The sequence below is a fragment of the Dermacentor albipictus genome, chromosome 1 (assembly GCF_038994185.2).
Source record: "Dermacentor albipictus isolate Rhodes 1998 colony chromosome 1, USDA_Dalb.pri_finalv2, whole genome shotgun sequence".
In the NCBI taxonomy this organism is placed as follows: Eukaryota; Metazoa; Arthropoda; class Arachnida; order Ixodida; family Ixodidae; genus Dermacentor; species Dermacentor albipictus.
In genome coordinates this window covers 144,830,039-144,844,169 of record NC_091821.1, presented here as the reverse complement: position 1 = coordinate 144,844,169, position 14,131 = coordinate 144,830,039, and the positions used below count along the sequence as shown (strand labels likewise).

The following is a 14,131-nucleotide window of genomic DNA, read 5'->3' as shown; positions in this document are numbered from 1 at the left end:
GCATGTGTGAAAACAGCTTCTGCTGTGCTTCTATCACACAAACTAAGCCTAAATAGACTTAACTAAAGCGAAGGAAAGGAGATGCAAAAATTTGTATAGGATACAACTGATAAATGAAAACACTCATGTGCACCATGAAGGCACCAGCACTGTCCTTTTTGTTTCATTTTCAACACACTTTATGGTCCCAGTTATCCATTCGTTGAAGACGTTGGTTCTGATTAATGAAAGTTTCCATGCATTAATGAAATACAAAATCCAAGAAACTGCAAATGTGTTGCTCCCTACCCCCTGCTTCAAATGGGAAGAGTAAACATTTTTACAGAACAGTGCAGTGGATATATCTTTAATTGGCAACACATTACTAGCAGCCAAAGACACCAGTAACCATGTGATAATAACTTATTAACAACTTATTAACTTTCTACTTAATTACTTACTGCAATTCAAGAACTGAAGCATGTCAGTGCTACAGGCACATGCACTAAGCAGGAATCCTGCAACTAACATGCTGCAACTAACAAATCCTGCAACCAACAAATATGTCCTCAAACTTCTGTCAAGAAATACATTGGGGTTACACTAAGCTTTTGCCTCGCATTGTGCAAGGCTATATGATTAATAAAAATCAGGCCCCTCGGTTAACCCCCTTTCTTATTTTTACATAACGAGGGTCTCGAATCCAGCAACATTGATGCCTTCAGGTAGCATGTGCAGGTTTATTGACCAGTTGCCTTCACCCAGAAAGATCACGTACTCGTGATGCCTGCGGCAGAAAGGATGTTCCACATCCGCCGCCAAGGTTTGCGAGTGGTGGTGCTGGCTAACACTCCCATGGTTAGTTCTAGTAGTAACGCATAAATACCCAAGAAAGTGGATGGGGAAACCGCGCCGCTGTAGCTCAATTGGTTAGAACAGTGCATGCATAATGCGAAGACATGGGATCATTCCCCACCTGCGGCAAGTGGTTTTTTCATTCACTTTCATTGCCACTCATTTATCATTTCTTTAATTCAATTAGTAAGTACAAGTAATTTTCCTTATGTGTCCTTCGTGTCTGTTTGTTGGCTTCTCATGATACAATTAATAAAAAACAGGCCCCTCGGTTAACCCCCTTTCTTCTTGTGCAAGAAAGACTTTTCAGGAAAATATTAACTGGAATGTCGATGCATTTCTGCACAAGTCTGGGCAGGAATATCTCACAAGTGGTGCTAGTCTCAGGATTCTTACTAATTGGACAAGCATTGAGTGCTCATTTGCTTGGAATTTATATTTGCAACATCCACCCTAAATGTGGCTGTTTGCATTAAGCATTTATTAAAAGCTTAATGAGCAAATTCTGGCTCATTAATTAGAAATCAGCAATTATCATACATATAATGATGCCCTCCATCACTAGCAGTCCCCTAAAACAAGACATTATCTTAAAAATTTTGGCCTTTTCCATTTGGATCACATGGTATTAGTGGTGATGTGGGTAAGAAGCTGTTGCATTTAAGCAAAGTCAGTTCATATAGCAAAATTTTACTCCAGTCTCATCTAGTGCATCCTATAAAAAGCAACAAAACAACACATTCTTCAGAAGCTCAACTATGTTTCACACAAGTTGTATACGTATGCAATCACCTGAGTGGCTATGTAAACAACATGCAAAATGCAAGAAAGTTTGTTATTTAGCTACCTCTATTGTGAAAAAATCTAAAGGTGGAAATAAAGTTAACAGAAGGTTGGGTGGATCAATAATTTCTAGCTGCTGAGGCAGCTAGAAAAAAGGCTGCTTTGTCAGAGAGTGCAAAGGAATCAAAAGGCCTCATTCAAAATTAAATCTCCTTTAAGTACCTGGATGCATATCAGGTGTTTGTCCTTTAGGAGAGGACAACCCATTACCAACACAGACAAATGTGAATTCACTATCAACCTACAAGTTGTTTTACATATGCCAAAGTGTGCTTCCCAAGTGCAGGAATAAAACTGTCACCATAGCACTAAAAAATGAACCACTGAGTGGCATTATCATTCAGCATGACAGTGCTGCAACACACAACTGTGTTGCTGGTCATGCTCTAAACAATAGCACACTCACATAACCATTTCAATAGCAAAAAAATCTGAAAACAAGGTTTGTGCAAATACCAATTTTTTGGTTTGAAGCAAAGTTGAAGCAAAGCAAAGCGAATAGTAATTAATGTCAAATAATTTCAAAGTGAATAGTTTGAATAGTTGTGGGCATGGTGTTGTCATGGAATTTGCATTAAAACATTGACATAAGGATCAGATGTTGACGTATCTTACATAAAGCTGGTTCCTTACTTGCCAAAAAGGCAAGTCAAATCTAAGTCTAAACCTCTGGAGTCAGCTTATTCTCAAAGTGGCATTCAGATATTTTCATGTAAAAGTGCAAGTTTAATATTTATCAGAACTCCAACTATACAGCAGCACAGAAAATTTGCTTATAAGCTCTTGTTCACTGTTGTGCTTCAGTCTACTTAGAATTTTGCGGTTGAAGCCGCAGGAGCATTTCGTGCTTGCCCATTGTGCGTCACCGCAATGCTGTGAAGAGCGAACTCGACTGCATGACGCCTGCAGCGTTGCACAAATTCAGCTAGATACTTTCCGTCTAAACGTGAGTTAAACCCATTTTGTTCTACAAACGCACAGGCGAACTTGGTGGGCACACTCATCACTTTTGCGGTCTTCAGTCTAGCTCACGTGCATGATCTGTGGCTTGATCACCAATGAGCGGCAAACTTCCTGCAACAGTTCGCCATTCACCGCCGCACCTGCCTTGGCTGTTAGGCCTAACAGTGCTGTTTCGCCTACTAGAAACCAATTACAATGAGTAAAAATGCAATTGGTACAACCTCGTGTGCATTAACTGCTATCATTTGTGACCAACCATGTTTACAAGCAAGTTTTAGTGTTTCATACCTCGAATGTATGCGTTTTTTTCTTTTTCTTTTTGAAGCTATTAAGGTGTGAAACAGGCACAATATAACAACACTAATAACTCCTAAATTGGGATAATAAATTTCATACATTAAACTTGACTCTGAAGGCCCGTCCGCACTCAAATGGTGTCGTCGTGCAATCCAGGTCCTTTCCCCAGAAGGCAAAAAACTTCTCAATTCGAAGTGTCCGCATGGCAAAGTAACCAGCATGCTGAATGCCATACTTCTGACCCACTTCAAGGATTCTATCATATACATGAAGAGCATACTGAAAAGAAAAATAGCATGAGGAAATAACAAAAACTTGACTAACATGACCAATTTTAGAAACTTGACAAGGTCCTTAACATCAAAAAATATTAACATGTCAAATTATTATGCCAGTGAACTGCTACTTAGAACTAAAAAAATTACAGACATTTAGTATTTTTAATTTAAGTGTTCTCGGGCACAGTTAAAGTCCAATTGCAATGAAATTTCACTGTGGTTAAATTTGTTACATATGAGTGGTATATGCTACAGAACTAATCTTGGCAAAGCCACAGAGCTGGTAATCGTATAGTTTTTTTTTTTTTTAGCCACCTTCAAACAACACTTAAGCAGACAATGTGTGAACCTGGTGGTGTGGTTATGACGTAAGTCTCGGCACACTGCATCCTAGATTTTTCACCGCACCACAAATGTCGGGCACTCGAGCTGACTTGTGTTGCTATGTCTGGAGAACCACAAAAACCAATCAAAACATTTGGTAGTCGGAGCATCTGAAACAAGGAGAGGGTTCATCACAGCACCTCGCAGCGGCCGTGGTTTCTACGTGATGCAGCAGCTTAGTCTCCGAGGTTTTACGGTTGAGCCGTTGCAATGTCAGAGGAGGAGGCACGAAGGAGCCATGCATTAGGTTATGCGTCAGTTCCAGAGAGCAGCAACTACGGTGCTTTCTTCAGTTTCAGTATCAAAAATGACAATTTTTGTGAGCTTATTGTGCCGCTCGTGTTTGTATTTCTAATGTCAAATTTTGCACAAAGGCTCTTCGGTATCTAGATAATCTTAGACAAGGCTTTTTAAGTGGTCGAAAGTTTTGTTGCAGTTGGCATTCAAGTAAATGCTTTTCATTTTTCAAGCTAATGAGCCAGACACGCTCATTTTTTTTAGGCAGCACCTGCCAGAAAAGTACTGCTTTACTATAATCCTGAAAGGAGTAATGTGCTCGAAAACAAAACAGAAAAATAACTAAAAACAAACGACCAAAGGAGCAAATGTACGGCAAAAGTTGCATATGGTAAAATGTCAGTACACAGAGCACCAGACAATACAAACACAATGATTACATGAGTTCAGTAGTACAAGATCAATGCACTGCCTCATCTAAAAAAGTACACCAACTCAAAACTCTGTCAAATTTTTCTACTGCAATGAGCAACTGAACTACTGGCTCACTAATCATGGCACAGAACCGCATTTGCACAAGCATGAGACAAGTAAAATACGTGCTCTTTTACAGTGACTTGTCTAAATTTGAGTTTAGAAAAGTGGCAAGAGCACTCTAACACTGCGGGTCCCCATGATAAACACAGTTGGTATACGGTGCACACACGTAGCAGTGCACAACTGTCTACAAAAGGTGGTGTGGCTGGAGAGTGCGATGGCACAAACCACGAAGCACCATGAAACGAACTTCACGACAATGCCTGCTCTAGGCAAAGGTGTAGTGAGGAAAAAAAATGGAAGAAGCCAGAGGAGTGCACATGAAACCCATTGCCACATGGGACTCACTGGATTAAACTGGCGATTGGCTGAAGCTTCATTTCCTAAAGACCTTGTCTGCTCCTACAGCCAAGCCTGCTCTATTGCAGACAAAACCAATTTACCTGCCTTACAACATGTTTGCATCTGAATAACAGTCAATGAGCAGAAATAAGGGAGCAATTTTAATTTGTATATTGTGTTATTTTTGCTGTTTTTGTATTTGTTTCATGGGGTTCTCCAAGCAACAGCTTAACCAAGGCACATGGGCATCAGTTTCAAAGCAGCATAGTTTTGCAGTATGTGCAGTTTTGCAGTATTTTGCATTCTGCCTTGACCAAAACTCAGTTTCAGTGGCTGGCTGTGCACCTGTGCCTTTAGGGCTACTTTTAGTGAATTAGCAGTAAATATATACAGAATTCTGGGGCTTTACGTGCCAAAATTAAAATATGATGAGGCACACCGCAGTGGAGACTCCAGATGAATTTTGACCACCTGGGGTTCTTTAACGTGCACCCAATGCACAGAACATGGGCGTTCTTGCATTTTGCCACTCCCCCCCGAAATGCAGCTGTCACCATCAGGATTCGATCCCGCATCGTCGAGCTTTTAAAAGCAAGAATTTAAAAGCAATATAACTGTTGCCATAAAACAACCAATAGGTACTGCAGTGCACATCAAATGCACATTCCATACCTCATTAGGTATGTACAGGACCCATCCTCTGTCTCCAGTATGAGTCATGTGGAAAACTTTGATACCACTGGCCAAACCTAAGTCAAGCTCCTGAAAAGGAAAAAGAAAGAAATAATGTGAATAACTGTGTAATAGAACAAAATAATATACTCCTGCTGTTTACATTTGGCACCTGCAACCATAATAAATACAGTAGGCTACCATTCATTTGACTAATTAAATTTTTTGGTTAATTCAATTCCAACTGAAGGCGGTGGCCAGAGCCCATACATTCCTATGGGCCAAAGCTTTTGTCACTTCGATCCTGAAACTGGCCCTCGCTGGATAATTAAAACTTGACTGGTCAGCACACACATGCTTGACCCCAATAGTGACACCACTTGTGAGCACAATGGCTGCGACATCTGTGTTGGTAACACTACTTAGGAGACAGTGAATTCGTTGAAGACAAATTATTTCCTGCCAGAAAAGCCAACTTTTGGCAGATTTCGAAGCAAAAATGGCAGCTCGCAATGAATGATTAGCCTAATTATTTAATTCTCTTCTAACGCGCATCTATTTTCCAACTGGTCAAAAAGTGCTCGTGCAATACAGGTGGATACGAAACCAAATCTTCATATGTGGCATCAGCAATAGCCCACTGTAAGTGCCAGCATCATTGCCATTGTTATCACAACATCTTGGCAGTAGAACCAGTTTTCATATAGGATGACGAAGATACAGCACTTTCAGGCATTAAATACAAAAGCTTATTCAACATATAAGTAATTTTACATGCTAAGGTAGCAGCAACAGTGTAGTGACACATGCTTTCGGCACTCCGAAGACTTGCATGTGTTGTAGGATGAACTGGCAAAATGTTTTGTCTCTGGTGTGGGTCACCATCCCATTTGCAATTACAACATACTTGTTTGAGAAATGCAGAATATCAAAGGCAGGGGACCTGAAGGAGGGCAACATACTGTGGTATAATGACGGCAATAAAAAGCTGCACATGATTCATGATGACGGATATTAAATGCAGATAGGTTTCTATTCCGTGAAGATAAACTCTGCAAGTTTCATGTTATTTCTTATTGCCAGAACTGGAGGCATGATACTTTCTTGGTGTATGTGAGTGTATTATAAAATTGGACACACATTAAATTTTGGTACATACACATTGTTTTCCACTATGAACTCATAACTGGGGGCATGTTAGAATCAGGTTGGTACTGCCAAATAAAGGAACAGTTCGTTTGGACGTTTTTTCTGCCTCTCTTTCCTTTAAGTCAACCCACCAGATAATTCAATCGATTTTGTCAGTCCCATCAAGGTCAAATTAATGGAAGCTGACTGTATTCCAAAGCTGTACATGTTGCCAAAGCATCAGCAATTGTTGACATTACCCATGACAAAAATTAGCATGTATTATCTTGTCTGCTTAATCAACTTAATGGTAGAAGCAGACGGAATGAAGTTGTTTTAGGCATAGTAGCAGTTTACAACATTTTGTAAAGGCCCTGATGGAAACCTCCAAGGGCATGGCATTGAGTGCCGAAATCGGTTCCCTTTTAGAGCGCAGCTCTTAGGCACCGGTTCCTGCGGTGAGCATTGGCATCGTTCTTCGTGGCCGAGCAAACGAACAGAGTGAAAGATAAAAGCGAACAGAGAGCGCAGCGGGAGATTAAAGACAGCGATAGCAAAGAGAGCGGGAGGAGTAAAGTGGAGGAGGAGGGTGCAGCGATACCATGAGGCAAAAGAAATGGAGGAGGAGGGTATGGCGAAAGCACGAGAAGAAAAGCGTAGTGCCGCACAAGATGGGCTTTGCGGCGATGATGGCTACGAGATGGCACCAGAGCCCTGCGCCGTCTGTATGGAAACAAAGCACTGCATGAGCAGAAGTCTGTCTGCAGCAGCTGCTGTGAATCGTGCCCACACGTCACACATTCACTGCCTCTTGTGATCTCCTGATTAGTGAGGCAGTCGCGTCACACTTCACTCCCAGTTTGCATTGTGCCGCACGACACAGATTGTCTGCGCCAGCCAATATATTGTGAAACAAAAACACGTATAGAGCTGTGCTCAAATTTCGCATTCGGGAGTATCGTAATCATCGGTGAACTTTTTCACGGTAAATATTTACTAAGAGTTAAAAGAAGTGAACATCATATTCTGAAGCAAATATATGGAATGTAGCTCAATTTATGCTTGATTTAAATATTATGCTTTTCACTTGTCAAATTTTTGGGCTTCGGGTTCAGTGACACTGTACTGGCCTCTTGATACAAAAGCACCCACATATTAATTCTTTTTTGCTGCTGCATATTCACCCAGTACATTGCACTGTCATATTTTGGTGAGCAATGGTATCATTAACAATGGTCTCAGGATGTCCTGACTCTGCTAATGCTCAGTGAACCTGTCACGATCCACCCCGGGTCGTGAACAAGGGAGGTCTTGTGGCACCCTCCGTTAGACGGACGCTCCGCAGCGTGGTGGTGCTGAACGATGATACAGTATGACATATCGATATATATGACATAGTATATATCATATGTTTATATATATATATGGCCAGGTATACATGGCCAGGTATATATATATATGGCCAGGTATATATCATGTTTAGCAGGCTACCGAGCTTGGCGGGCGAACCAAGATTATGCCCGAGGGGGCGTCACATACTTGCTACAGAACCTGTACATAATGCTTTCTCAGCCAATCATTAAAAAACTTCCAGGTCTGCCTGATGCATCACAAGTCACAAGAGAGGGTATTTTATAAAAAGCTTCTGTTGCACATGTGACAAGACGTGTAACCTGCCTAATTTCACAGGTGACAACAATTTTGTAGCACAAATGTTCACAGGAGAAAGTGCTGTCAAGCAAATTATTGTCTGCAGTAAAATATTGGAGCAGGACAGTCAGGCAGGCTGGTTGGTTGGTTTAAATTCATGATAAGTACTTCAAAGTGAAACAAGAAAAAAAGAACAGTGACAGCCACAGCAGAAAGGCTTAAATCACTAGTCTATCATAAAGCAGTTGTGCTTTAAACGCTTGTCCTGTGTCTGCCACTGTGTTCTTATCATTTGTTAGGCTTTAATGTACTTGTGGCAAAGAAGAGCAACACTATAGTGGGCCATCCTCTCCAGCACTTTTTAGTAGGTCAAGCTCTCACGCGCTGTTCTTGGGAGACACCACTTGTGCTGAGAGTCTGTGCCCTGCTCTAACCGTCGGTCCCAAACATCGGTGACTAATAAACACTTTTACAAGTGTGGAGGGTGCTTTGGCCTACAACGTCAACCCTGGAACTTTGATCCCATACCCTACGCTCAACCATGCCTGAAGACGCATCCCAGCACATGCCTCCTACTCCATCCCAGCAAGAGTCTCCTCAGTCAGTCCTGTGCTCTGGTGTGCCTCGTCGCAGGGAGCCGGCCATTTTCAGCAGCTCAAATGACACGGACGTCGAGGACTGGCTGACGACATATGAAAGGCTAAGCGTCCACAACAAATGGGACGATCCCACCAAACAGAGCAATGTGCTCTTCTAATTCGCAGGTGTCGCCAGTCTCTGGTGTAACAACCATGTGACTGGCTTTCTCACGTGGTCCTCGTTCAAGACCTCTTTAGCGGCTGTGTTTGGTCGCCCTGCTGTGCACAAGCTGTGAGCGGAATTGTGTTTGTGAGAACATGCACAGCAGCCGCGTGAATCATTTACCAGCTACATTGAAGATGTACTGGACTTGTGTAAGAAAGTCAATGCGATGATGTCGGAGTCCAACAAAATCAGAAATGTCTTAAAAGGGATAGAGGACGATGCTTTCAACATGCTACTTGCCAAGAATCCTCAGTCTGTGACCGACATCATCACTCTATGCCAAAGCTATGGAGGAGCAATGCAGGCAGCACTCTTTGACACATCGCCCTTCCTCGCACGATGACCTCATTGCTGGTTTGGCTACCATCTCTGACCAGTCAGCATTGCTTGCTGAAATGAAAGCACTCGTTTGGGAGGAAGTTGCACATCAGCTCTCCTTGATATCCTTCGCTCAGCCGCCACATCTCTAACGGTGTGCATCGAATTTTATGCCTCCGCTCCATCGCGCGATCGAGCAGGAAATCACCTAGGTCTTGCCAGACCAGAGCCAACATCTTCTTGTGGCTGCACCACTAAGCTACGCTGACACTGTTGCGCTGTCCCAACATGTCCCAGCGGCTGCACCACTCAGCTATGCTGAAGTCATCACCAAGACTCAGCCACCCTTTTCAAGTCATCATCATCATCATCATCAGCCTGGTTACGCCCACTGCAGGGCAAAGGCCTCTCCCATATTTCTCCAACAACCCCGGTCATGTACTAATTGTGGCCATGCCGTCCCTGCAAACTTCTTAATCTCATCCGCCCACTTAACTTTCTGCCGTCCCCTGCTACGCTTCCATTCCCTTGGAATCCAGACCGTAACCCTTAATGACCATCGGTTATCTTCCCTCCTCATTACATGTCCTGCCCATGCCCATTTCTTTTTCTTGATTTCAACTAAGATGTCATTAACTCGCGTTTGTTCCCTCACCCAATCTGCTCTTTTCTTATCCCTTAACGTTACACCTATCATTCTTCTTTCCATAGCTCGTTGCGTCGTCCTCAATTTGAGTAGAACCCTTTTCGTAAGCCTCCAGGTTTCTGCCCCGTAGGTGAGTACTGGTAAGACACAGCTATTATACACTTTTCTCTTGAGGGATAATGGCAACCTGCTGTTCATGATCTGAGAATGCCTGCCAAACGCACCCCAGCCCATTCTTATTCTTCTGATTATTTCTGTCTCATGATCCGGATCCGCAGTCACTACCTGTCCTAAGTAGATGTATTCCCTTACGACTTCCAGTGCCTCGCTGCCTATTGTAAACTGCTGTTCTCTTCCGAGACTGTTAAACATTACTTTAGTTTTCTGGAGATTAATTTTTAGACCCACTCTTCTGCTTTGCCTCTCCAAGTCAGTGAGCATGCATTGCAGTTGGTCCCCTGAGTTACTAAGCAAGGCAATATCATCAGCGAATCGCAACTTACTAAGGTATTCTCCATTAACTTTTATCCCCATTTCTTCCCAATCCAGGTCTCTGAATACCTCCTGTAAACACGCTGTGAATAGCATTGGAGAGATCGTATCTCCCTGCCTGACGCCTTTCTTTATTGGGATTTTGTTGCTTTCTTTATGGAGGACTATGGTGGCTGTAGAGCCACTATAGATATTTTTCAGTATTTTTACATATGGCTCGTCTACACCCTGATTCCGTAATGCCTCCATGACTGCTGAGGTTTCGACAGAATCAAATGCTTTCTCGTAATCAATGAAAGCTATATATAAGGGTTGGTTATATTCCGCACATTTCTCTATCACCTGATTGATAGTGTGAATATGATCTATTGTTGAGTAGCCTTTACGGAATCCTGCCTGGTCCTTTGCTTGACAGAAGTCTAAGGTGTTCCTGATTCTATTTGCGATTACCTTAGTAAATAGTTTGTAGGCAACGGACAGTAAGCTGATTGGTCTATAATTTTTCAAGTCTTTGGCGTCCCCTTTCTTATGGATTAGGATTATGTTAGCATTTTTCCAAGATTCGGGTACGGTCGAAGTCATGAGGCATTGCGTATACAGGGTGGCCAGTTTCTCTAGAACAATCTGCCCACCATCCTTCAACAAATCTGCTGTTACCTGATCCTCCCCAGCTGCCTTCCCCCTTTGCAAATCTCCCAAGGCTTTCTTTACTTCTTCCGGCGTTACCTGTGGGATTTCGAATTCCTCTAGACTATTTTCTCTTCCATTATCGTCGTGGGTGGCACTGGTACTGTACAAATCTCTATAGAACTCCTCAGCCACTTGTACTATCTCATCCATATTAGTAATGATATTGCCGGCTTTGTCTCTTAACGCATACATCTGATTCTTGCCAATTCCTAGTTTCTTCTTCACTGTTTTTAGGCTTCCTCCGTTCCTGAGAGCATGTTCAATTCTATCCATATTATACTTCCTTACGTCAGCTGTCTTACGCTTGTTGATTAACTTCGAAAGTTCTGCCAGTTCTATTCTAGCAGAACTTTCGAAGTTAATCAACTTGCAGCAGTGGCGGTGGTAAAGTTGCAGCGGTGGCGTAGAGGTAGAACACCCGCCTAGCGTGCAAGAGGTCCGTGGTTCGAATCCCGGTGCCGGCAATTTTCCACCGGATTAAAAAAAAAAAAATCCGTGTGTTGATAAAATTGCATAAACAGGCCTGGAGTGTGGCCTGATCCCGGTGACCAGAACCGGTAACGCACTCCCTCACCAGAGCAGGATTGGCCACCCTGGTGCAGTACTTGGCCACAACCTCCTATATGAACAACACAATCAAACCCCGGCCCTCAGTCCCCAGCAGCTGCGAAGCAACTGACCACGGCGGCGGTCAGACCTGCGACGCTGCAGAGGGTGCTAAGAATCACTGGCTCCGGACAGGCTGCCATTGGAATATGAACCTGGCAACATTTAACGCTAGAACGTTATCTAGTGAGGCGAGTCTAGCAGTGCTATTGGAGGAATCAGAGGGCAGTAAATGGGATATAATAGGGCTCAGCGAAGTTAGGAGGCCAAAAGAAGCATATACAGTGCTAAAAAGCGGGCACGTCCTGTGCTACCGGGGCTTAGAAGAAAGAAAACTAGGCGTCGGATTCCTGATTAATAAGAATATAGCTGGTAACATACAGGAATTCTATAGCATTAACGAGAGGGTGGCAGGTCTTGTTGTGAAACTTAATAAGAGGTACAAAATGAAGCTTGTACAGGTCTACGCCCCTAGATCCAGTCATGATGACCAGGAAGTCGAAAGCTTCTATGAAGACGTGGAATCGGCGATGGGTAGAGTGAAAACTAAATACACTATACTAATGGGTGACTTTAATGCCAAGGTAGGCAAAAAGCAGGCTGGAGACAAGGCAGTGGGGGAATATGGCATAGGCACTAGGAATATCAGGGGGGAGTTATTGGTAGAGTTTGCGGAACAGAATAATATGAGGATAATGAATACCTTCTTCCGCAAACGGGATAGCCGAAAGTGGACGTGGAGGAGCCCGAATGGTGAGACTAGAAATGAAATAGACCTCATACTCTGCGCTAACCCTGGCATCATAAAAGATGTGGACGTGCTCGGCAAGGTGCGCTGCAGTGACCACAGGATGGTAAGAACTCGAATTAGCCTAGACCTGAGAAGGGAACGGAAGAAACTGGTACATAAGAAGCCGATCAATGAGTTAGCGGTAAGAGGGAAAATAGAGCAATTCCAGATCAAGCTACAGAACAGGTATTCGGCTTTAACTCAGGAAGAGGACCTTAGTGTTGAAGCAATGAACGACAATCTTGTGGACATCATTAAGGAATGTGCAATGGAAGTCGGTGGTAACCATGTTAGGCAGGATACCAGTAAACTATCGCAGGAGACGAAAGATCTGATCAAGAAACGCCAATGTATGAAAGCCTTTTCAAGTATGCCTCTCCAATCTGCCGACTTTGTGCCTAAACCCTGACTACTGCCCACTGTGCAGTCATGTCAGCAGCCACCCCGTACAACACATCCTGTGACATGGATGGGAGCTGCTCTGGCGAGCCGGTGGCGTACTCCCAACAACCGGCCAATATGCCTTGCGTGCGGCTACGCCAGTCATGTCGCATGTTTTTGAAGTCGTGTGCAGCTGCCTAGTGCCGTAGCACCCGTGACAAGCCAGTCAAACCGTCCATATTATGGCCTCCCGTCGGCTGTGTCGGCGACATTGTGCCCGACCGCAACTACCCGCTGTTCACCTTCTCCACGCCATTGCTCAATGCCGCCAATGCAACCTTGCCCTGTAAATCAGGACAAGGAAAACTAATCGTCGCAGTCCAAAAGTCAAGGGCTGCAACAACGTCGGAAATGTGAAAGTCCTCACTGCAGTCCCTCAACGTAATCAAAGTGTTTGTTAACGGTGTTCACGCATCTACACTCATGGACACTAGAGCCGCCATATGTGTTATGAACACTAAGCTTTGACACCTACATCGGAAAGGCACGATGCCTCTTTCTGGACTGTCCCTCCGCACAGCCAGTGCTCAGCATGTTCGACCCTTGGAGGCTTGCACTGCTCATACTGTCATTGCTCTTGTTCTATACGCCATAGAATTCATCATCCTTTCCTCATTCTCTCATGACATTATCCTCGGCTAGGATTTTCTCTCGTGCCACAATGCTGTTATTCATTGTGCACGGGCTGAAATAGAACTCTCACCGCTGTTAGATTTGCCGCTCACCGACATTTCTTTGCTTTCAAGGAAACTACTTGTCCAAGCCGACATCCACATTCCTCTGAACGCCTCAACAGTCATGCCCATGTCCTGTAGCAAAATTTCAGATGCTGTTGCACTAATGTCTCCATTTGACTGCTTTCCCACTCGGAAAGGTCTGCTGCTGCCTTTTGCGACAGTGGACATCACACAGGGCTGTAGCAAGCATTTTTGTTTGCAACCCGTTTTCATACCCTATGTTGCTGCTTCGAGGGGTACGTCTTGGCAATGCAGAAGCGATTGAAGATGTGCAAGTTATGGACGTGCCCAATGACAATTACTGTGCTAGTTCCAGTGCACTCAGTGCTGTTTCTACGTGTGACCTATCGGCCAGTCATGTCTTCAGCTCTTCTATTGCCGATGCCCTTACACCAGCCCATCGGTCTCAGCTTAAGTGCCTACTAGAATAATTTTGTTCTTT

General features: G+C 43.6%; 1 protein-coding gene across 2 annotated transcripts in view; it reads right to left on the bottom strand.

The window, feature by feature from the left end:
- LOC135900077 (pyruvate dehydrogenase phosphatase regulatory subunit, mitochondrial) overlaps positions 1–14,131 on the bottom strand; it is a 157,888-nt gene that overhangs the window by 6,312 nt on the left and 137,445 nt on the right. For both annotated transcript variants that reach the window (XM_065429525.1, XM_065429526.1), the window contains exons 16-17: positions 5,388–5,477; positions 3,037–3,216 (exon numbers count right to left, since the gene is read on the bottom strand). In XM_065429525.1, the coding sequence (XP_065285597.1) occupies positions 3,037–3,216; positions 5,388–5,477 (270 nt within the window). The remainder of the gene's footprint in view (positions 1–3,036; positions 3,217–5,387; positions 5,478–14,131) is intronic.